Source organism: Schistocerca americana, chromosome 6 (genome assembly GCF_021461395.2).
Source record: "Schistocerca americana isolate TAMUIC-IGC-003095 chromosome 6, iqSchAmer2.1, whole genome shotgun sequence".
NCBI lineage: Eukaryota > Metazoa > Arthropoda > Insecta > Orthoptera > Acrididae > Schistocerca > Schistocerca americana.
Window position 1 is genome coordinate 82699142 of NC_060124.1, and position 25011 is coordinate 82724152.

The following is a 25011-nucleotide window of genomic DNA, read 5'->3' on the forward strand; positions in this document are numbered from 1 at the left end:
AAAATTCGATGGAAACCACAGAAAGTACGTGTTCACATACCGCTGAGTGGTTCAACACCTGACTGTGATTCCCCTTTCCCAGCATAGCCAACAGTTCGCTTTGACTTTTAAAACTCGTAATTTGTGTCGCTTATACTGTGAATTTCATCAAGCATTAGTAATTTTGGCCGTGTAACAAAAGAATATGTATGCAATGACAATATAGATGGTTTTCAGTACGCGCATTTGTGATTATTGTGTTCTGCTTACGCGGGCATTTCAGACGAAGCGCTCACTTGTATTGATTTCGCCGTCGCTTCTGCGCAAGCTCAGAGTTCACGAAGTTTGTCCGACTAAAAATAAAGGGGGTGCGTCGCGTGAGCGCTGTAGTGGTGATGGGCTAATTAAGGTCTACAGTCTACCGCACATTGTAGAACGAGGACGCCGCTTGTGTTCACAGCGGTGGGAACGAACAGCTTTGGCGTCATACAGGTAGAGTACCACTAACAATTAATCGTTGCCGAAGTGAAAGCAGTAGTGTTCAGTCGAAGCAGAAGCTTGTACTCAGCAGTAGTTCAGTTCAGTTCACGTGAATTTTGGATTACCGGTAGAGCAATAAGTAATATGACGAAAAAAGTATCCCTTTCAACAAGAAATATCTGCTCACATTTAAGTAAATGAGCTACGTAATTAATTTTTAATGCCATCATATGGCGATTGCGGCAATAACATTGTATCCCATCCTTGAGAAAGCACATTGCATAACCTGTCAGATAAAGACCACATTGCGTAAATAAACCGTCGGTATGTCCAAAAATGCAGTGAATTTATTTATTCACGTTTGGGTGATGTTAAGTATTTAATTGTGTTTTACGGGTTAGGTAACGCAGTGAAGACTTAAGTGTTAAAACAAAACCAAAAAAAAGCCGAAAGATAGCTTATTCGGCCACAGTTTTATTTTAAACATGTATGTGTTGAATTCCTTCCTGATTAGTTCACGAAATAAAATAAGGCATAGATCTATCATTCTAGTAAGGAAATTTCTCATTGCCAGAAAAATTATGTGATTTTTTTAGTGCCCCGTGTAGCTGTCACACTGCAGTTTTCAGATTATTCCTTTGGTTAGTACAGTGTGGAAATATGGAATAAGCACATTGCAAGGCTTTGTGGAAAACAGTGTAACAAAAACTACTATTTTTCTTATTAAGTTCTGACAATTATTAATGATTTGTGGATACTTCGTGAGCAATATCATAATATAACCAACTTCTGTCATTTTACAGCAACATGCAAAGTATTAATAAAGCCAGACATACCATAGTATAAGCATAACCAAGCACACATCTAGTAATACAGAGTTTATGCACATGTGCAAATATAGTCAATTGTTCAAATATTTCTACTTGCCATTGTATGTGTAGACATGCCACTTAAATTTTTAAAACATGGAACTCCATATAATTAGCACACAAAAATCTGATACAAATAAGCAGTAAAGAAAGTTCTGCTCTTCTATTTCACCTAAAAAAATATCATTGCCAAAACTGCAAAAACATGACATTTACATGGTACCAAACAAACAAAACAAAACAAGAGTTCATAAGCTACACATAAAACATATCACTGCTAACACCATAAAACCATGACATTTACACTATACCAAATAAGCAGAACCATAGTTCATAAGCTACACATTTGAGTAGATGTCTACAACATGGAATTTACATGTTACTTGCCATATTCAACATGTAATTTACTTTCCAGTACTGGCTCTTGTAGGTACAAAGTGGACATCCACATTAGTGTACTTCGTGTGTTTGGGTTACACATAATTCCCAGCCAACCTGACTGAGCTTGATGGCTGCGTACAGCCTCCAGTGTTGCAGTTTCACTGAAGAGTTAAATCATCCATAGGACTTCTTTTACAGCTTCACTGGCAACTAAAAGCTCAACTTCAGCTGTTGATGAGGCCACACAGTTTGCTGATAAAGTTTACTGCTGTACTCAAAGAGAAGTATGCTTGCAGGACAGCAAGTAGTTGGTTCACTGGCATATTCAGCAGAAGTAAATATTTTCAGCTCTCTAGTAGGTCTAGGTCGTTACTGAAACCCGGGTATCATTTTCACTTTGACGTATTGTAAGATTTAAGATATGTTTAATCATTAACTATCTTCTGGCTTTTCCAGAAGCTGTGAGATACCTTACAACAACAAAATTTCTAAAATTGTCGCTACAGCCAAATACGTCAACCATGCTACTGCTTCTTAATAGGTGGATTGAGTTGTCGTACCTTTTAGTTCTACCATCTGCACAAATTTCTCAGATGGTGTTAAGACAATTTGCTTTTGCCATATTAAATTAGATGATGATATGGTCCATCTGGTGACATAAAAACGGAATTATCTCCATCATATTTTTAAAAAATTCCAGCAGTTGGTACCACAAACTAGAATTCCATTTTCAGTCTTGTTGAAAGCCATTGATGCTAATTATCATTAGAAATGCAGTAATACAGACAGAGATGTATCCTGTTATACAGTGGGCCTAATCCAAAATTGAGTATTAAAAAATGAATCGTAATATAAATATTTTGGAGATCATTTTAAGCTTTAAAGACTCGTAAAGTGTGTGCATATCATACCAATCTTATCATAAAATCCCTTAAACAGCTCCATATATTTTTCTTCTTATGGTAGACTTTATATAAATGATGACATCACACCAGAGTGTGTTTTGTTTAAACATCAATGAGATCCAGTCCTCAACACTACTCAAAGTATGCCGCATTGTGTAACATGACCGTTCCATTATAAGCAGGACCATCACATTGACTGAAACTGTGTAGAACTAGGTCTCATCTGTGATGATACACTTTCTACATGTTCTGCATGAAAATCCTGTTTGTTAGAGAATTCATCATATCCTATCTGTTATTTTGTCAAAGTTCATGTAAGGCTTCTCTTCCAACTTTTCAATTTCTTTTTTCAGTGATGATGGACATTTACTCCATCTGGTGTCCTTATTCCACCATATATATATATATATATATATATATATATATATATATATATATATATATATATATATATATATATATATAGACACACACACACACACACACACACACCTGCTTGTGTCTGTGTATGTGTGGATGGATATGTGTGTGTATGCGAGGGTATACCTGTCCTTTTTTCCCCCTAAGGTAAGTCTTTCCGCTCCCGGGATTGGAATGACTCCTTACCCTCTCCCTTAAAACCCACATCCTTTCGTCTTTCCCTCTCCTTCCCTCTTTCCTGATGAAGCAACCGCTGGTTGCGAAAGCTAGAATTTTGTGTGTATGTTTGTGTTTGTTTGTGTGTCTATCAACCTGCCAGCGCTTTCGTTTGGTTAGTCACATCTTCTCAAAAGCGCTGGCAGGTCGATAGACACACAAACAAACACAAACATACACACAAAATTCAAGCTTTCGCAACAAACGGTTGCTTCATCAGGAAAGAGGGAAGGAGAGGGAAAGACGAAAGGATGTGGGTTTTAAGGGAGAGGGTAAGGAGTCATTCCGATCCCGGGAGCGGAAAGACTTACCTTAGGGGGAAAAAAGGACAGGTATACACTCGCACACACACACATATCCATCCGCACATACACAGACACAAGCAGACATTTGTAAAGGCAAAGAGTTTGGGCAGAGATGTCAGTCGAGGCGGAAGTAAAGAGGCAAAGATGTTGTTGAAAGACAGGTGAGGTATGAGCGGCGGCAACTTGAAATTAGTGGAGGTTGAGGCCTGGCGGATAACGAGAAGAGAGGATATACTGAAGGGCAAGTTCCCATCTCTGGAGTTCTGACAGGTTGGTGTTAGTGGGAAGTATTCAGATAACACGGACGGTGTAACACTGTGCCAAGATGTGCTGGCCGTGCACCAAGGCATGTTTAGCCACAGGGTGATCCTCATTACCAACAAACATTCATGCAAATGGACAGTTTGTTGCTGGTCATTCCCACATAGAAAGCTTCACAGTGTAGGCAGGTCAGTTGGTAAATCACGTGGGTGCTTTCACACGTGGCTCTGCCTTTGATCGTGTACACCTTCCGGGTTACAGGACTGGAGTAGGTGGTGGTGGGAGGGTGCATGGGACAGGTTTTACACTGGGGGCGGTTATGAGGGTAGGAGCCAGAGGGTAGGGAAGGTGGTTTGGTGATTTCATAGGAATAAACTAAGAGGTTACGAAGGTTAGGTGGACGGCGGAAAGACACTCTTGGTGGAGTGGGGAGAATTTCATGAAGGATGGATCTCATTTCAGGGCAGGATTTGAGGAAGTCGTATCCCTGCTGGAGAGCCACATTCAGAGTCTGATCCAGTCCCGGAAAGTATCCTGTCACAAGTGGGGCACTTTTGGGGTTCTTCTGTGGGAGGTTCTGGGTTTGGAGGGATGAGGAAGTGGCTCTGGTTATTTGCTTCTGTACCAGGTCGGGAGGGTAGTTGCGGGACGCGAAAGCTGTTTTCAGGTTGTTGGTGTAATGGTTCAGGGATTCCGGACTGGAGCAGATTTGTTTGCCACGAAGACCTAGGCTATAGGGAAGGGACCGTTTGATGTGGAATGGGTGGCAGCTGTCATAATGTAGGTACAGTTGCTTGTTGGTGGGTTTGATGTGGACGGATGTGTGAAGCTGACCATTGGACAGATGGAGGTCAACGTCAAGGAAAGTGGCATGGAATTTAGATTAGGACCAGGTGAATCTGATGGAACCAAAGGAGTTGAGGTTGGAGAGGAAGTTTTGGAGTTCTTCTTCACTGTGAGTCCAGATCATGAAGATGTCATCAATAAATCTGTACCAAACTTTGGGTTTGCAGGCCTGGGTAACCAAGAAGGCTTCCTCTAAGCGACCCATGAATAGGTTGGCATACGAGTTGTGGGTCAGGATGAAGCTGGCTAAGGTAATGAGGAAAGAGGTTTTAGGTAGGGTGGCAGTTGATCGGCGTGAAAGGAAGTGCTCCATCGCAGCGAGGCCCTGGACGTGCAGAATATTTGTGTATAAGGAAGTTTACAAGGATGGTTTCCGGAGGTAACAGACTGGGTAAGGATTCTAGGTGCTCGAGAAAGTGGTTGGTGTCTTTGATGAAGATACAAGGATGGTTTCCGGAGGTAACAGACTGGGTAAGGATTCTAGGCATTCGAGAAAGTGGTTGGTGTCTTTGATGAAGGTACAAGGATGGTTTCCGGAGGTAACAGACTGGGTAAGGATTCTAGGCGTTCGAGAAAGTGGTTGGTGTCTTTGATGAAGGTACAAGGGTGGTTTCCGGAGGTAACTTCCTTATACACAAATATTCTGCATGTCCAGGGCCTTGCTGTGATGGAGCACTTCCTTTCATGCCGATCACCTGCCACCCTACCTAAAACCTCTTTCCTCATTACCTTAGCCAGCTTCATCCTGACCCACAACTTCTTCACTTTTGAAGGCCAGACATACCAACAATTAAAGGGAACAGCCATGGGTACCAGGATGGCCCCCTCGTACGCCAACCTATTCATTGGTCGCTTAGAGGAAGCCTTCTTGGTTACCCAGGCCTGCAAACCCAAAGTTTGGTACAGATTTATTGATGACATCTTCATGATCTGGACTCACAGTGAAGAAGAACTCCACAACTTCCTCTCCAACCTCAACTCCTTTGGTTCCATCAGATTCACCTGGTCCTAATCTAAATTCCATGCCACTTTCCTTGACGTTGACCTCCATCTGTCCAATGGTCAGCTTCACACATCCGTCCACATCAAACCCACCAACAAGCAACTGTACCTCCATTATGACAGCTGCCACCCATTCCACATCAAACGGTCCCTTCCCTACAGCCTAGGTCTTCGTGGCAAACAAATCTGCTCCAGTCCGGAATCCCTGAACCATTACACCAACAACCTGAAAACAGCTTTCGCGTCCCGCAACTACCCTCCCGACCTGGTACAGAAGCAAATAACCAGAGCCACTTCCTCATCCCTCCAAACCCAGAACCTCCCACAGAAGAACCCCAAAAGTGCCCCACTTGTGACAGGATACTTTCCGGGACTGGATCAGACTCTGAATGTGGCTCTCCAGCAGGGATACGACTTCCTCAAATCCTGCCCTGAAATGAGATCCATCCTTCATGAAATTCTCCCCACTCCACCAAGAGTGTCTTTCCGCCGTCCACCTAACCTTCGTAACCTCTTAGTTTATTCCTATGAAATCACCAAACCACCTTCCCTACCCTCTGGCTCCTACCCTCATAACCGCCCCCAGTGTAAAACCTGTCCCATGCACCCTCCCACCACCACCTACTCCAGTCCTGTAACCCGGAAGGTGTACACGATCAAAGGCAGAGCCACGTGTGAAAGCACCCACGTGATTTACCAACTGACCTGCCTACACTGTGAAGCTTTCTATGTGGGAATGACCAGCAACAAACTGTCCATTTGCATGAATGTTTGTTGGTAATGAGGATCACCCTGTGGCTAAACATGCCTTGTTGCACGGCCAGCACATCTTGGCACAGTGTTACACCGTCCGGGTTATCTAGATACTTCCCACTAACACCAACCTGTCAGAACTCCGGAGATGGGAACTTGCCCTTCAGTATATCCTCTCTTCTCGTTATCCGCCAGGCCTCAACCTTCGCTAATTTCAAGTTGCCGCCGCTCATACCTCATCTGTCTTTCAACAACATCTTTGCCTCTTTACTTCCGCCTCGACTGACGTCTCTGCCCAAACTCTTTGCCTTTACAAATGTCTGCTTGTGTCTGTGTATGTGCGGATGGATATGTGTGTGTGTGCGAGTGCGTACCTGTCCTTTTTTCCCCCTAAGGTAAGTCTTTCCGCTCCCGGGATCGGAATGACTCCTTACCCTCTCCCTTAAAACCCACATCCTTTTGTCTTTCCCTCTCCTTCCCTCTTTCCTGATGAAGCAACCGTTTGTTGTGAAAGCTTGAATTTTGTGTGTATGTTTGTGTTTGTTTGTGTGTCTATCGACCTGCCAGCGCTTTTGTTCGGTAAGTCTCATCATCTTTGATTTTTATATATATATAAATTTTTTTTTTAACTGTTCAAGTTGTATCTTCCCCTCACATCCATGATGTTCTCTATGCTAAAAGTATCAGCCTCCTAAATTACTTGATTTGATACTAACTTACTTTCAAATTTTGGTAATACTGTCAGAATTTTTCTAGTAAGTTTTGCAATATGTGCAATATATTGGCCCTCCACCATCAACATATTCAGGGTGTAGCCAACAAAAACTGTTTGTTGTCCATATGCATCCTAGTTCTCCTGAAATTCTTCCATAACTTTTGGTGCAAGTAATACATAACCTAATCAAATGTGGCAAATCTTTGAATAAAGAATATGAATGTTCTATTGAATGTTTAGCACAGGCATTTTTTCAGGGTACTGAATTGTAATAACAAATTTTTATCATTTGATTTCAAAAGACATCAGACCTTTTCACTGCCAAATTCCTATCCATCATCACCCTGAAACACTGACTGGATGATTACATCCATTTTTCACAGTCTGCATTATCTCTTGCCTCCTTTCGAAAAATATAGACTTCTCTTTAAAAAGATAAACAGCTGATATGTAAATTCTTGTATAATTACGTGTAGAATAGGAACATATTGAACCTCATAAAGATTTGTTTTCCATAGATCCTGATAAATCTGCATTGATTTTTGCTGGAGTGCTGTTGATTTATATATGATGGTGGCCGTAGATGTGAATATGAAATTCCAGCACTGGTGCTGTTCATCCTGCTGGCACCACACGAGGGCACAGTCATGTGTATGTTTTGTAAACCCTCATCGCCAGATTTTTAAAGGCCTCGTTGCTACTGTTGTGGAGGCCGAGTTGCCACTATTGTTACAGTAGGCTAAGTTTGTGAGTTTGTGAAATGGCTTCTAGTGCAGTACACTGCTAAGATAATTTCTCCCTGCCACTATTACAGAACTATGCCCCAGGGTCAGGTAACAGGATAGGAGAACGAAAGTTCTACAATACTCCAACGAATTAGTAACAAAGTGACACAAATAAGTTAAAATGGTTTACTTATCTTTGTGATTAGTTGAAATATGAAGTCTGCAACATTGTCTGGAATACAACACAGAAAAGGCCCTCAATGGCTAATTGCAAATAATCGTAGGTCAACTTCACAGTACATAGCAAATGCAATTTACAACAACTGTCCATTCACTTCTAAGAGCTCACTAAACGGCATTCCCTGTCTAAGTCAGCCCTGGATGATGATTTATAACAAAATGGGGGAGAGCTGCTCTTCTATCTTCAGAGTAGGCTTCTGTCCATTGTAGTCTGGTCATTGGCAGATTGTACTCGCTGGCAGTTGGCTGAGGTGAAGTCGATATCTTCATCCTCAGCACTGCCTGTGGCGCTGGTGGAACTCACGCAAGTGTTGAGTCTCTATGACACTGGCACCAGCTTGCATCTTTTTGCCTGTGGTGATTTTGCCCTGGCTGTGTCTTGTTCGGACGACACAGCAGCATGCATGCCTGTGTGTGTGTGTGTGTGTGTGTGTGTGTGTGTGTGTGTGTGTGTGTGTGTGCGTGCATGCGTGTGCGCGCATCACTCTAGCTTGTTACAGAACGGTATTATGATATTATGAAAAGACAATATTATGAAAAGGATAGTTGCTTACACACACACACACACACTCACACATGCAGACATCAGTTGTGTTTGCGTGAGAGTGTGTGTTTGTGTATGTTATCTAATTCCGATGAAGGCCTTTTTGGCTGAAAGCTTACTCGTCAGGCAGTCTTTTTATTGTGGCTGTCTGTGACTCTGCAGGTCAACTATATGGTGATTAGGAACTATTCTTTTCATAATATTATGATTCTTACATGATTGCTACTTATCATATAGATGAGACACTGAGTCACAGATAGGCACAATTAAAAGAGTGTTATACACGTTAACTTTCGGCTGAAAGGCCTTCTTCTGAAGATGAAAGTGCTAAAACACATGTTCACACAAGTACGATTCACACATACATGACCATTACCTCTGGCTGCCGTGGGCGGACTACCTTGTTGTAGGATTCGTCCGAAAGCTAGCAAAATTTTCTTTCTTTTTTGTGTGCCTGTTAATGACTCAGAGCCTCAACTATTTGGTGAGTGATCTCCTTTACTCCTACATTTTTTAAGTTCTGCCAGAACTTTTCTTGCCATATTAACTAGAATATTGTTTACTTTTATTTGATTTCATTGCTGAGACAAAACAACAATGGTCTTACACCCCTGTTACCAGTTCCGAAACTAAGTTAATTGCGTAGTTTGTCCCCCTGTTATTCTAGTACAACCAGACAATATTCCTGAGGAGTAGTAAGAGATCCTTTACTAGATCATTGTTAAAAACAGTCCCTTCAGAGTGTAATGACCGAAATATCCAAATATTTTGTGTGTTTTAACCTCCTGTGCTTCACATTGGAGTATTAAATGTGGTGTAATGTCATCTCCCACACCACATAGTTTGCACATAGTGGCTTCTTTCACTATACACATCATGGGGAGGTGTTTACCTGAAGTTCCCATGGCCAATCATTAGACCTGCGTTAGTTTGTCTGCCTTTTGTTCAATCTGCAAATTTCAAAACTTCTCTTAAAACACACCTTCATTATATTGCCATGTTCATGTTTCATGATCTTAGATCAATATTCTTTGTGCTGCATAGTTTAGATTTTACTATCGCCTGAGTAACGGGAAAGGTTCTGGCTCAACAAATAAATTCTTCGTCCGTGCCCTGGTCAGTGTATCAGGTTGTTCGTTACCTCTAATTCCTGAGTGACCAGGGACCCACAGCATATTTACCCACTTGCTTACCCTCACCTTACAGTTGATTCTGGTGTTATATTAGTTACTTTATAACAGTCAATCAAGATGTGTCAACAATCTTTCAGCTATGTGTCTTTTCTCTCTCTCTCTCTCTGTATGTGTGTGTGTGTGTGTGTGTGTGTGTGTGTGTGTGTTTTACGTAAAGTTCTATTTTCTTTTGATTAATTAAGTGGAATAACAATGAATCAATATGTATTGATCAGAAAGCTACTACTCTAGATGTAATATTACAACTTATATGTACCTGTTTTTTGTATCTGCTTCTATATAAAATTTTATACTACCTTATACTTTGACAAGTCTTATATCATGAGTGTGATAACTGGGTACTAAATAAAGAAATAGAAATAAATGTGACTGGAAATTTATGTGATGCTGCTTCCTTTTGTCAACTTGATGGTTCTGGAATTCATAAACATGATTTTTTTTTAGCAGCCCATTCACTCATGTCAGATTTTCAATGAACTCATAGAAGCTTGTGAATTCACACGACATAGTCACAAATGGCAGCTGCAATGGCCCTTGAAGCACAGCACACAGTTTAACAGTACCACAAATCTATCAGCTCTGTGTATTCACTGCACCCTGTAGTGTAAAATGTGCCTTGTAACTCCACAGAATATTGCCCAATCACATGTCATCAACATTGGTATGTGCCAGAAACCTGAAAGCAAAGTCAGAATATTGTGGTGGATCATGAGGTTTCATTTGCTGCGCTGTCTGGATCTTGTACGGATACCAGTGTAATATAGATTGCATAACTTTCCGTACTGTTGACCATGGGATGGGCATTTCTTGTGACACTGCATGAGCACTAGCACTACCCAGGCCACGTTGTGTGGTCAGTTACAGCAACAGCAACATCATCAGTAATAGCCTTCATCTTCCAGGTGCCACACCTAGCTCACTTGTACTTCCAAATTTCTTTATTATCTTGTTTAAACCATTTAATGACATTGGGCCTCTCCTCACATATTTCCGTTGGAGATACTCTCTCAATTTCACATTTTAATTTCTGCCATTCGCATAAAACAGTTTCACTAAAAATGCTTTATCTCTCTTCTCAATAGCCATACTGCTCACTCACATTATGGCTTTTCAAATGACAACATGAATGTTGTCATGCAACCAGTGTACTTTGACAGATTTTCATCTGTTGACCAAAATTGGGACTAACTTTTTTCCAGCTTAAATCGGTTCCACATTAATGCATTAGTGTATCTACCAAGTTTTGCTGCCGTACACTAAATACAGCCACAATGGACCTCTGTGAAGAGCTGCACTTGAATTATAACCATGCGGTAGTTACTTCTGCATGAAGTTTTGTGGCGCCTCAACCCTTTCATTTGACACCACTTTGTTAGTGGTCGCTTTGCCTTTTCCAAATTTGGACATCATCTTCGAATAGCTTCTGGTGCTTTCTTTGCCTTAGTGTTCATTATCTCTGTACTGTATCTTAAACACAATTATTTTTCCATGTGTCTTACATGATGCATCCGTTTCCATCACAACTGAAGTTCTTCAAATGAAACTGCCTTTCTGATTTGGCAGCATGATAGATCCAATTATATTTACCATTGTGTATATTGTGGTCACTGTGAACTTTTGTTGTGATAACTGCGCATTGTTGGTGTCACTTTTCATTCAATTTTTACCAGTTAATAACTTTTATAACTATCTATCAATGTATTAAGGAATTTTACCATCAAAGCTGAATCATTAAGTTTAACATATGGTGGTTGCATGTGTAAAACCAAACCTTCAAATTTGGCTGTGTGACTCACAGTGTCTTTCACTCAAATATGATTAAAATTATAAAAACAGTCTTAATTTTTTTTTCTTTTTGTATATCAGGTTGGGTAGACTAAGCAGCTTTCTTTCTTGTCAAAAAAAGGCCATTTAATTTTACCACTGTATCATTAGCTGTGTCATGCAATCTATAGCTTCTACATAACCTTCTAATGTTCAACATAATTCATGGGAATTATTGCCATCTGTCAGTTTCACTTTATATGCTGCAGGTTGTTCACAGTTGCAAACATGTACTAGTGGTTCAGTTTTATGATGCTTGTAACATGAAATTCATTAACTGCTGGAACATACAGTAAAATTTGTATCATAAGCTTCTACACATACCTGTTTGCAGCATGTCATCTAATGATATCTCAAGACCGTGGAACTCCGTGATTAATCTACCAACAATATTTGAGCAAGCAGTTTAGACTTATGATGTAATGAATGCAGCAACAGTGGTAAACAGGAAGAACATTTACTCAAAGACTGTAACAATAAAACATGGTGCTCCACGAACATAGTACCATGTTTTGCTAACATATTGATGAATCACAGATACTTCGTGTGACATTGCCGTGCTTTAATGAACACCTGGAATTGTATGGGGTACAATAAGACACAAGCACCATTTTCTGCTACCATATTAATGAGTTGTAGAGATTTCATGTAATGCTGCCATGCTTTAATTAACAGCCTGAATTGTATTGGGTACAACAGGAGACACAAGCATCTGTCAAACTGAACGCACTAGAAGCACAACAAAAAAAAAAAAAAAAAAAAACATCTAACAGCAATACAGAGGAACCTAAACACACATGGACATGCACAGTGGGGGGATCTGTGTGTAAATCTTTGAGTGTGTCATTGTGCACATAAACATACTGCTTTATGGGAAAAAATAAGAGTTCTACATAATTAACACTTAAAATATCAGTTGCCAATAAGCAGAGATACAAATTTTACTCTAACAACTGTAACTAATATTTTAACAGAGTTTCTGTCAAATTTTTAAACTGACTGCAGGTTCCTGCAATGGATATTCCTGGTCAGTCCAGTATACTTGAAGCAACAAGGCTGGGTGAAACAGCATTTTCCGCAATGGAAGTATCAGGATCAGAGACAGCAGACAAGACACCTTCACCTGGAGCAGGCAGTGAATTTCTGGTTGACGAAGAAGCTGCCTCCACTTGTCCTCTGTTGACACCATCACCTCCTGCAGGTGCATTCCACATATCTCTCACCGCTGTGGCCCGACCACCAGGTAACTGTATTTGTAACATTAATGGAATATGTGTTTGTGAGTCTCATGTGGAGTCCATACTGAACTTTGGGTTCTACCATAACTGACTGGGTAGTTCCATTCAGAGGTCATATGGAGGCAAGGGCATATGACCTCTAATACGACCATGCCTAGTAAAGCTTTGAGGTGCCCAAACCACCATTCTGGTTAAGGACAGCTATTACTTGTGAGTGTGTTGGGAGGAGGGGGTTGCAGAAAGAAGCAAAGTATGCAACCCACTCCTCTTCATTATGTGTAGTATGCAACTTCCCTTGCCTGTGTCATGGCGGGCTTACTGGTGCCACATTGCTATCCCACTCACTTGCTGACTCTTCCACCCATCCATTTCCCTCTCTTTCCCTCAACCTCTCCCTTCTCCTCCACTGTTGCAATCCAAGGAGAAGTGGTCATAACCTCCCCCTTCCCCCAAACTACATTACCTTCAGAAAAAAAAGCTAGAGTCCCGAAAATTGGAAGGAATTCTGGAAAATGACCAGCAGTGTTTAACACAGAATACTTTTCACTGCATATTTGAGGGCGTACTCATGTGGATGGCCTTGCAACTGGAATTGCTGCAGGAAACATTCCGGACAGGAAAAGGCATCATTCAAAGGCTGACCGTATCTGCTGCCAACAATAAATCTGACACGGTTCCGGAGTCCACAGATAGAACTGACAAACCACTGGAAGTTCACTAAGGCAAAACGAAAAAGTAATGCCCTCCACTAAGAAAAACGTGATTGAAAGACTGACTTTCCCAAACATAGGAAAAAATAGCTGAAATATAACAGCGCTTCTCTACTTACACACTATAGTCTGAAGACCCTTTGTTATAATTGTAGTCCTAAGTGAAATACTCATACTGATAATGCTGATTGAACACTTTGATTTTATATCATGTGAATCATGATGTTCTCCTTTGAAGAGAAGATGTGCAAACAAATTTGTGACACAGCTATGGCCACCCACATGACCCTCCTAAGCCAACCTGTTTATGGGCCATCTAGAGGAAACTTCCTTTCCTCCCAAACTCCAAAGACTTGGTCTGGTTCAGGATCATTGACATCATGATGATCTGGACTTGGGGAGAAAGACACCCTATTCTCATTCCTTCAGAATGTCAACACCTTCTCTCCCATCCTCTTCACCTGGTCCTACTCAACACAGCATGCCGCCTTCTTGGATGTTGACATCTTTCTCTCTGATCGCTCCATACACACCTCTGTCGACATTAAACTCACCAACAGTCATCAGTGTCTACATTTTGGTAGTTGCCATCCCTTCCACATCAAAAACCTCTCCCTGTAGTCTGGCCCACCCGAGGATGGCATACCTGTAGTGATGAGAACTCCCTTACACAGTATGCTGAAGGTCTCACAAATTCCTTTCCTTTTCTCACAAATTCAAGACCTAGTCTGAAAACAGATTTCCAGTGCTATATCCCCACACACCCCGCAATCCTCCCACCATGTCTGAGAAACAGCTATAAAGGAGTCCCCCTTTGTCACCAAATACCACATGGACTGGATCACCTGAACCATGCCCTCTGTCAGAACTTTGCTTATAGCTCATCTTGCCCTGAAATTATCAACATCCTACCGAAGATCCTTCCCACCCTTCCTAAAGTGGCTTCTGTCACGCACTCAATCTCCACATCATTCTAGTCCATAACTGAGCCACTTCAAACCCCAACCCCTGACACAGAGATCCTATCCCTGTGGAACACCCAGGTGCAAGACCTGCCCAATCCACCCACACAGCTCTTCCTATTCCAATCCTATCACAGGCTTAGCCTACCAAGTCAGGTGCCGAGCCACCTGTGAAATAAGCCACATCGTATACCAGCTCTACTGCAATCATTGCACAGCCTTTTATATTGATATGACTAGCAGCCAACTGCCCACTGTAATGAATGGCCACCACAAAACTGTGACCAAATGCAAAGTGGACTTCCATTGAACATAACATACTTGATTTCAATGACTACTTCACAAGCTGGACCATCTGGATCCTTGTCTCCAACACCAGCTTTTCTGAACAGCACAGATGGGCGTTATCCCTACAACACATTCTCTGCTTCCAAAATCATGCTGGCCTTAACCTTCAGTAACATATTGCCACACACCCTCCACCCAGCAGTTTCCAACCCCTCTGTCCTATCATCTCCTCCAAATTCCACATCCCCTCACCCTCATTGTGGGCTACTCTCTGCTAACACACTCACCATCTTTTACTCTTTTCTTCTCCTCTTGTTTTCTTCACCCACACTCCCCCTCCCCTCCCTTCTTTTCTGAAGATGGCTTCACTCAAATGCTACTCACACACACGAGACCAGCCAGAAACAGCGGGCATGTGTGTGTGTTGTGTTTGTGTGAATGTGTATGTGTATGTTGTGTAGTTCAGAAGAAGGCCTTTTGCCCAAAAGCTTATTTGTTTAGTAGTCTTCTTGTGCCTGTCAGCAACTCAGCATCTTCATAATATGGTGAGTAGCATACCAGTCTATCCTTTGCATAATATTGTGTTTATTCCATCCTGGATTTTCCATAGTATGATGGTGGTAATATTGTGTACACAAGGCGTAAAAGGCCAGTGCATTGGCGGAATGGCTATTTGTACTCGGTGGGCCATGTGAAAAAGTATGTGACATATTATGGTTGCACGTCGGGAATTAACATACTTACCATGCAAAATGGTAGCTTGAGGTAGACACATGGAAATCATTAGGGAACCAAGGATATCAACAATGTATGGTGAACATACAAAATTTCAGGCTTTACCTTTCACCATGGGCAACGCAGGATCTGGTGGCCTTCACTTAATGATATAGAGCAACAGCATTTGTATAGTTTTGTCAGTGCAAAGAAAAAAGCATCACTGCATAAAATAACCACAGAAATCAATGTCGGATGTACAACGAATGTATCTATTAGGAGGGCGCAGCAAAATTTGATGTTAATGGGCTATGACTGCAGAGACTGACATGAGTGTCTTTGCTAGCAGCACAACATTGCCTGCAGCATCTGTCCTGGGCTTGTAACTGTATTGCTTAGATCCCAAAAGACTGGAAAACTGTGGCCTGGTCAGTTGAGTCCCAATTTCAGTTGCTAAGAGCTGACAGTAGGGTTCGAGTTTGGTGCAGACCCCACAAACCCGTGGACCCAAGTTGTCAATAAGGCACTGTGCAAGCTGGTGGTGACTCCATAATAGTGTGGGCTGCATTTACATGGAATGGACTGGATCCTCCCATTCAGCTGAACTAATCATTGTTCGGAAATGGTTATGTTCAGGTATTTGGGGACTATTTGCAGTTGTTCATGGACTCCGTGTTCCCAAACAACAATGGAATTTTTATGGATGACAGTGCATTGTTTCATTCGAGTGAATGATTTGGCCACCCACATTACCCAACATGAATCCCAGTGCACATTTATGGAACGTAATGGAAAGTCAGTTTGTTCACAAAATCCTGCACCAGCAACACTTTCACAGTAATGGATGGCTGTAGAGGCAGCATGACTCAGTATTTTTGCATGGGACTTCCAAGGATTTTTTGAGTCCATACAACACCAAGTTGCTGCTTTACGCCAGGCCAGAGGAGGTCCAACACAACATTAGGAGATATCTAATGACCTTTGTCACCTCATTGTATGTATAAATGGGAAAATTCTAGTAAGTAATCTGTTAAAATTAAGGCAGACAGAATTCCTACTTGTCTTCAGGAGTGAAATTCCAGGTACTGAATGTAGAAGCACTTAAAGTAGAAAATACATACTGTATGTTTTAGAACTTGCAGGAAAGAAAGAGGAATAGTTGGGGAAGATTGAAAAGGATGGGCTGGTCACTCAGACCTTAGATTAAAAGGGACCCAACTATTACAAGAACAAGAGGATGTCAATAGCTGTTGCACTATACCTGTATACACTTTTTGGAAACTTTGCTATTGGAAATAAGGCAAAGTTGGACATCACCAACACTAGGTGTACCCTGTCAGTACGCCCCACTGCCTGACAGGGAATTAAAATGCTTCTAGAAATTGACTCTAGAGTTAATTCCTCATAATCATATCAATGAATTTTAAAATGCTACTCATTGGTGATTGTTACACTGACAGTTCCACTATCTTGAGCTCTGTTGAAGTGTAGCATTCAAAGAGCCATTTTAGACAATAACCACTAAACTCTAGAATGTGACTTGATTCCATCTTTTGTCTATAAGGCCTGTCCTTGTTTTAGTTGTTAGTTCAATAATAATAATAATAATAATAATATATTGCCTTGTTTCAATGTGTTACCATTATTATGCTTTCATGATTTCCACCTGGTGTCCTGACAAACAATACTCACCTGTCAATTTCCCCTTGCGGGAGAGCCATGAACATTCCTTATCATGTTAAAGTTGTTACAGAAATGGCTCTATTACTTGTCATGAGTTTGAACTTGGGACAGATAATATTTCCTCTTAGAGAAATGATAGTAAACAACAAAAGATGGAAAAGGGAACTGTAAAACATTCAATGTCTATGACCCAGGCATGGAGGGGGAGGGGGGGGGGGGCGCGCATTACTTATTCAACATGTAGAAGAGGCCAACCAGCAATGGGTTTTGTAGCTCTTGACCCATAGTGAAGGGAAAAATGCCTCGTACATGGATTCACATCTGGTTACATCCACTGGTACTTAGTTTTCCAATGGCTGGCATAGAAGTTTGAAACAGCCAGTCTTACCTGGTTAAATCTACATGGTCTCTCTAAGTGGCTCAGGAGTGCATTACACATCAAGAGACAGCCACAAGTGTGTGTGAAGTGATTGCAATTATGTTATTATTATTATTATTATTATTATTATTTCATAAAGATAAACAACAATGAGATTTTAGAGTTTGAGCAAGGCATATGTAATGAATAGTTTGAAAATGAGCTGAAACCAAAAACTGATAGTACTGAGATTTTGGGAGCAAATATAAATGGTTACCCTTGAGACAAGGCATGTTGGATGAGAGGTGGCACAGTCATAGCTCAATAGACAAAATATCACAAATTAACCATATTTAAAACTGAATCTGCTTACAAAATTGTTGAGGAAAGTTAGCTATCAAGGACCCTGTTGTTGACCACCAGACTTGCCTACAGAACAGAGAAAACCTCTGTTTTTTGGTATATGTATATTGTCAAGCCATGTCATAAAAGGCAGAGGAGTGTTTAAACACCCCACAATCAGTTGATCAAATCACTGTTTCATAAGTGGTGGATGAGACATAATTTACTGTTATGTTATTCTAAAAGCCATGTCTCAAAGGTACCTAGGACAATGGGTTTGGAACCTTATCCACAGAAGAAATGTTTTAGTCTTGTTGGTGTATTAATCAAGTTTACTTGAGCAGAATAGGTTTAGTCATTTAATTTATAATTGATAATAAGGCTACTTTTTTGGAAAAATTCCAAGTATTTAATGCCTGTACTTTATTAATATTCTTCAAAACTAGACACAGCACTGTTTACTTCAAAAACTTCTGTTGCCATGTAGAATAGATGTTCCAGTAACTAATCATAAATCTTAGTTTAAAGATATTATATAGCTGATTTTGTAAATATATAAAACACTTTAAACAACGTTATTTTATGTGAAATACCAGTCTGTGTTTCAGGGTATCAAAGTCCAGTTTTCCTCTAGTGTTGTGATGGTGTATGTTATCTCTTGTATGAAATTCACTTCAGTTGCCTTTTTTCATTAAGTAATCCTGCATATATATGTAGGTGTATGACAATCAGTATTATGAACTTTATAGAGAGGGACCTGCAGTGCTTCATAGAACTAATTATGCTCATTTTTCTGATAAGTTTTCAAAATTTTGACAGTGTAACAGGAATGTCCCCTTTTCAGTATGTCATAGGAGATGTGTGAATGAAAAAATCCAAGTATTCCATCTTCAGATTCTCATTAATGGCTGCACCTGTCAGTTTCTAGCACATTTGATTTATTTGCTTCCAGGCATGGCTAATGTGTCCCTTCCTGTTTAATTTGGAACCAGTGTGAAAGCCGAACAGTTTTATGAATTCACTTTGGGCACCTTAAATCAATACTAGAATTAGTTCATGTGCATTATTAGGCTTACTAAGTAGTTCAATAAAAGAAAAACCAGTTCATTGCTAGTTATAATTTTCCTCAGTTTCCTGATGTAGTGCTGCTGTGCCATGATACATATTAAGCAGTGCCTTCTCATCTGCATTACAGACTTTGAATTACTCCTCCATGTTTCATTAATTGCAGTGATGAATAGGAACAGAGCAAGGAGTGAGTCCAGTAGCACAAAAGCCTGACCTTCCGTCAGCATAGAGCAAATATTTCTGACTGAGACAAACTGTCTCCTACTGCTTAAATTGGACGATTTGATTACAGCTAAAGATGGCCTGTGTATGCTGTAAAATTCCAGTTTGTGCATATAGGATGTCAAAGAGTGTAAGTCAGTGACTTCACTGAGATCACACAAAATACAATTCATACGAAATCCTTAATTTAAAATGCAGTTGGTACCTAGTTAATGACCTTAGTGACAGCAGAATTTTTACCTTGTTGGAATCCAAACTGTCTGTTGGGGAGGAGATCATGCTTTTCGAAATATTTGTTTAGCTAGTTGCATATAAGAGACTTGAAGAGTATGGAGAAGACAGGACCAATAGAAATCTTTTCCAAATGCCCACAGAGAGATGGGATAAGTGATCATGCTGAAGCTGTGGCAACAGCCTTCATCAAAACACATAGAGCGGCAAACTAAGCAGAGAATTCTCCACGTTAAGTAAACAGAATTAAGATTATGTTACCTCATACTTCAGACAGGAGACAGATTTATATAAGTTGGACAATGAACATGTAGAGGAACTGTGGCTCAAAATTGAGCGAGTATTCAGTCATGCTGTAGAAAAATATATACCTGCCACAATAATCAAAGCTGATGGAGATCCCTTCCAGTGAACAAGCAATATCCTGAGGATTCATAATAAACAGTGGCCGCTGCACTGTAGCTATAAAAGCACTCCATCTTCAGGCTGCAAGTGGCCCATCGGGACCACCTGACTGCTGTGTCATCCTCAGCTGAGGATGCAGATAGGAGGAGCGTGTGGTCAGCACACCATTCTCCCGGTTGTTATGATGGTTTTCTGTGACCGGAGCCGCTACTATTCAGTCGAGTAGCTCCTCAATTGGCATCATGAGGCTGAGTGCACCCCGAAAAATGGCAACAGCGCATGGCCGCCCAGATGGTTACCCATCCAAGTGCCGGCCACACCCAACAGTGCTTAACTTCAGTGATCTGACGGGAACTGGTGTATTCACTGCAGCAAAGCCATTGCCTACTGTAGCTATAAAACAAAGCATAAATCTTTCAATAGATAGATACTAACTGTGTGACCAATATGTGTAGGATACAATAACTGTGATAGCAAAGTAGTGTTGCAGAGTCTCTCCAAAAAAACTTATGTAATAATGGCTGTATTTTAAAACTGCCAGCAGCACAAAAATTAGTGTTTGTGAACTTATTAATAATACTTGGACTGAAGAAGGTGGCTATTGAAAACAAATGTTATTTAAATGTTTTTTCAGTAAGGAGGATAAAGTAATATTCCCTGCATTAGATTTCCATACAGATTCTCTGTTTTCATTGTTCGATACTTTTGCTGCTCAAATAAAAGAGCAGCTAAAATCACTAAAACCTAGCAAGGTACCAGGACCTAGTAGAGTCCCTGTCAGGCTCTATATTCATTTTCAAACCTACCATTATGCATAAGATGCCTCATAAATAAAAGAAATAAACTTTTAATGTTAATACAAATAAATGGAAAGTCAGGTAAATATCAGCAGATTTGTTACACAAATCACAATGTCACCTCTAAATTTGTGAAATTGACCAGGTATTTGTGGACAAATACAAGCTAATGTCATACTACCACACTTTTGTAGAGCAAATAAAACAAAAGGGGGACAAGAGTTGTCTACATACACACATAAATCTGTGTCGAATCCTGGGCCTTACAGGAAAGTGAGTATAGTGTTAGACTATTCTTGGAGTGCTGTGTCACAACAGTGTATTTCCAATAACACACAAACTGTTAGTAGTGGTAGTTTGCAGTCTCCCAGCAGAAAATATTGTACAGACTTAACTGAAGACCTTCTATTTGTGATGAGCTTTTAATATTGATCTCTTTGTAGATGGTGCTGACTGATGTCCAACTTTAAATATCTTCTGCAGTAAAGTTCCCAACAAGAAGACATTAATAAATTTTTATATACAACTACCATCAGTGACCAAGTTCATGTTGTGATACATAAATACTGTAAAACTGGTTCACAGCCCATGACTCAATCACAGTGTTTTGAGAGAACTTACAGGCCTTACACTGGGAGGAGATGTACAAAGTAAACAGATTATATGAAATATTAACGTCATTTTTAAATATTTTCTATGATCTTTCAGTAATAACTTCCTTTAAAACAAAAGAAGGAAGATGGTTAACGCTATGGATTAAAATGTCTAGTGGATAAAATAAAGATCTATCTAATGCAAAGGATAGTGAAGCACCCAGAAGACATGGTTGGATGTCAATTTAACTTGATAGACATACATTCCAGCAGTAGGTATCAAAATAATTAGAGGTGCAATCCTCTGCAAAAGGCAGAATGGCCACCAGAGTACATTAGTATTGTTTGTCTTTAGCGTTCTTCCAGGCATAGTAGGGCTATATGTGGGGCACGAACAGAGTCAGATGTAGAACAAGGACTGTGAAGGACATGGAGATGCCATTACTTGCATGAGACAACATTGTCAGCACCCAATAGGATTTAAAAGGAGCCTAATAATTGGTATCCATTGGGCCAGCTGTTCGAATCGAGCAGTGTTCAGATTTGAGGGGTGTTCGGATGTGGCAGTGGCCCATTGTTGGACTACGTGTGAACGTGAGAGTAGGTACACTACTGAGGGTTCCCATTGACCATGTCTGACCACCACAATGGAGGATTGCCATATTGTGCACCAAACACCTCAGAACCCCTTCACATTTGTGCCTGCCATCCAAGAACAAATAATGGACTCTTTGCAATATTCTCTGTCTTTCCACACAATTCGTCAGAGACTGGCAGCATAGCTGGGCAACATTAATCACAAAAGTTAGCTTCACTGATCATTAAGGCATTAGTAAAAAGTTTGAATTTGTTAAACATTAAAGCATTGCTTCACAGGGAATTTATCGGAAGTTGAAGTTAATCGTTAACTTGTAATAGTTAACTTTATGTTGTGGGTAAAGTAAAATGAGCAAATGAATCAAATGCATTACCATTGTTTAAATTTTTTGCATGGGGAAGTTTAAGTGTGACATGGAAGATAGGAAACAGTATAATTATTTATTTTATAATTATTTAGTTGTCAATATTAAATTGTGGGATAATCAAAATACCAGAGAAAAAGACAGCATCAGTGCATATTTCCCTTAATAAGATGCTGCTTTAATTGAATCAATGATGCGTCTTCGCAGTTATTTACTTGAAATTGAACTTTTGCTGGGGCTTAAAGTTTTTATCAATTTCTCAAATTACTTCAGCTCAAGGACATTTAAAGGAATCATGTTTCTATCAGCAAACTTTAGTATGCACTGGTCCACATTGGCTTGAGACTCACTTCTGCCAGTTGCTGCAACATCAAAAGACTCTCCAATGCTTCTCTGTCATATGATTTTAACCTGATTACTGCTACTGGCTCTGCTGTTGAGAACTGAATGCTCAAGACTGATATTTGTTTTGGCTTTCATTGGCTGGACCCAGCATTATTTCTTCAAAATGTAAATAACGCAGTTCATGTGCTCTCTTTGTGTGTTGTTTCAAATTGTTAAGTCTAAAAGTGTGAGCCCTTACAGATTATTTTTTAGGCAATCTCACTTTACAGTCGAAAAGTATTTGTTCTCTTGATCCGGATACAAAATTAACATAATCATTTAAATGCACCCACAGATTTTTGTCAGTTGTAGAGCTAGAATCTGATTCCACAATTTAGTTTCCACTGTCAATCAACTAACAAAAAGTACTACTTAATGCATACTCTGTTAACAAACAACAATAAATAGTGAACACCTACAGTTATTCTCACTCATACTTGATTTTTACATCAATTGTACACATCCTAGAGTAGCCGCACACCTACAAGACCTGAAGTTGTCGGAACATGAATTCTGCAGGTGGCATGGCCTCATTTTTGTCATAAATAGTAGGTACCTAATTAATGATTAACAGAGTTAAAGAAGGGTAACTTAAGTTAAAGAGTCCATTACTGTTTTTCAGAATTAACTTAAAAGTTAATCCATTACTTGAAAATTTAACTTCATTAATTAATGATTAATGGTCTTGCGCCCAGCTATGACTGGTAGCTGCCGGACTAGAGAATTACCATCGAAGACCTGAAGTTGTCGGAACATGAATTCTGCAGGTGGCATGGCCTCATTTTTGTCATAAATAGTAGGTACCTAGTTAACGATTAACAGAGTTAAGGTAACTTAAGTTAAAGAGTCCATTACCGTTTTTCAGAATTAACTTAAAAGTTAATCCATTACTTGAAAATTTAACTTCATTAATTAATGATTAATGGTCTTGCACCCAGCTACGATGGTAGCTGCCAGACTAGAGAATTACTATCCAATTTGTAAGGTGCTGTTAGCACCACAACATGTATGAGGTGTCATTAACACCACAACACAAACAGCTGTGTTTGGAGTGGTTCTGTGACTAGGAAGCATGAGTTGCTGATGAATGGCATCACATTGTGTTCAGCGATGAGTCACGGTTATGCACAACTCCAAATGACCATTTTCGGTTAGTTTGGCGGCAACCTGGAGAGAGGTCTCATGCTTCCAGTGTTTTGGAGAGGCACAGCAATGTTACTCCTGGCATCATTATATGAGGAGCCAGTTGGTTTGATTTCAGGTAAAGTTTGTAGTGATTGAGGGAACTCCAATTGCACCTCAGTTTGTCCTGGATACTCTCTCATATGACAGTTTTGTGGTGCCTTTTTTCATCAGGATAATGCTTGTCAACATATGGCACTGGCTTCTATGAATTGTCTGTTGACATTGAGGTGCTCCCATGGCTAGAAAATTCCCCACATCTGCCCCTGGTACAACATGTATGGGGCCACCTGGATCATCAGTTCTGTCCAAGAAAACCATGAAGAATCTGTGGAACTATTAAATAAGAGACTATTAAAAATAGTGAGGTGAACGTAGCAGCTGCAACAGATACAATGACACATTGAGACTATGTGCAACAAAGTATTAATTCTTCTGGCTATTGCAACCTTTCACTGGCTTGTTAGGACTATCCTTAAGCTATCTTTTCAGCGAATCAGTCAATAACTCCAGTTCTATTTTTCTGACTGTGTTCAGTATGCAGTAGTGATATCAAAATATGAAAATATGTAACAATTAACTTACCCCTAATTACACATTCCTTTCAGTTGTTTTGGTTTTTACAACCATTTGTTACAAAGTAATCTACAATAGGAACCACACTCATTTGTACACTATAATTTGCTAATTGCCTAGTGTTTTGGATTTTATGGAGGATTTTGTAAGAAAATGCACTTTATGTTCTCACAAGCCTTTGGCAAATCTAAATAACAGTAATTATGTTGTGGGAATATCCTGTGGCCTTGTCAAGGCCTTTACTCGTGTGGACCATAACACTGTACAGCTACACCTTTGCTCTGTAATCACTGTGTTGCATGGCAGAGGGTACATTCCACTGTGCTGGCTATTAGAGCTTTATCTCATTCCATTCATGTTTGGAGCATGGGAAAAACGATGGTTTAAAAGTCTCTGTGCCTGCTGTAATTAAACTAATCTTGTCCTCATAACCCCCAAAGAAGTGATATGAAGGGGGTTGTAGTATATTCTTAGCGTCATCATTTAAAGGCAGTTCTAGAAACTTTGTTAGTATAGTTTATTGGGATAGTTTCCCTCTATCTTCAAGAGTCTGCCAGTTCAGTTTTTTCAACATCTCCCAGGGGTTCAACAAACCTGTGATCACCATGCTGTTCTTCTCGGTATACGTTCAGTATCCC

General features: G+C 40.2%; 1 protein-coding gene and 1 pseudogene across 3 annotated transcripts in view; one reads left to right on the plus strand and one right to left on the minus strand.

The window, feature by feature from the left end:
* Nucleotides 1-338: 338 nt before the first annotated feature.
* LOC124619381 (neutral and basic amino acid transport protein rBAT-like) overlaps nucleotides 339-25011 on the plus strand; it is an 84065-nt gene continuing 59392 nt past the window's right edge. For 2 of the 3 annotated variants that reach the window (XM_047145717.1, XM_047145720.1), the window contains exons 1-2: nucleotides 339-471; nucleotides 12664-12901. In XM_047145717.1, the coding sequence (XP_047001673.1) occupies nucleotides 12673-12901 (229 nt within the window). In that variant the 5' untranslated portion in view covers nucleotides 339-471; nucleotides 12664-12672. Of the gene's footprint in view, nucleotides 472-12654; nucleotides 12902-25011 lie in introns of all 3 variants that reach the window. The other variant, XM_047145719.1, reaches the window with a different exon arrangement.
* Nucleotides 20147-20264, minus strand: LOC124620415 (annotated as a pseudogene).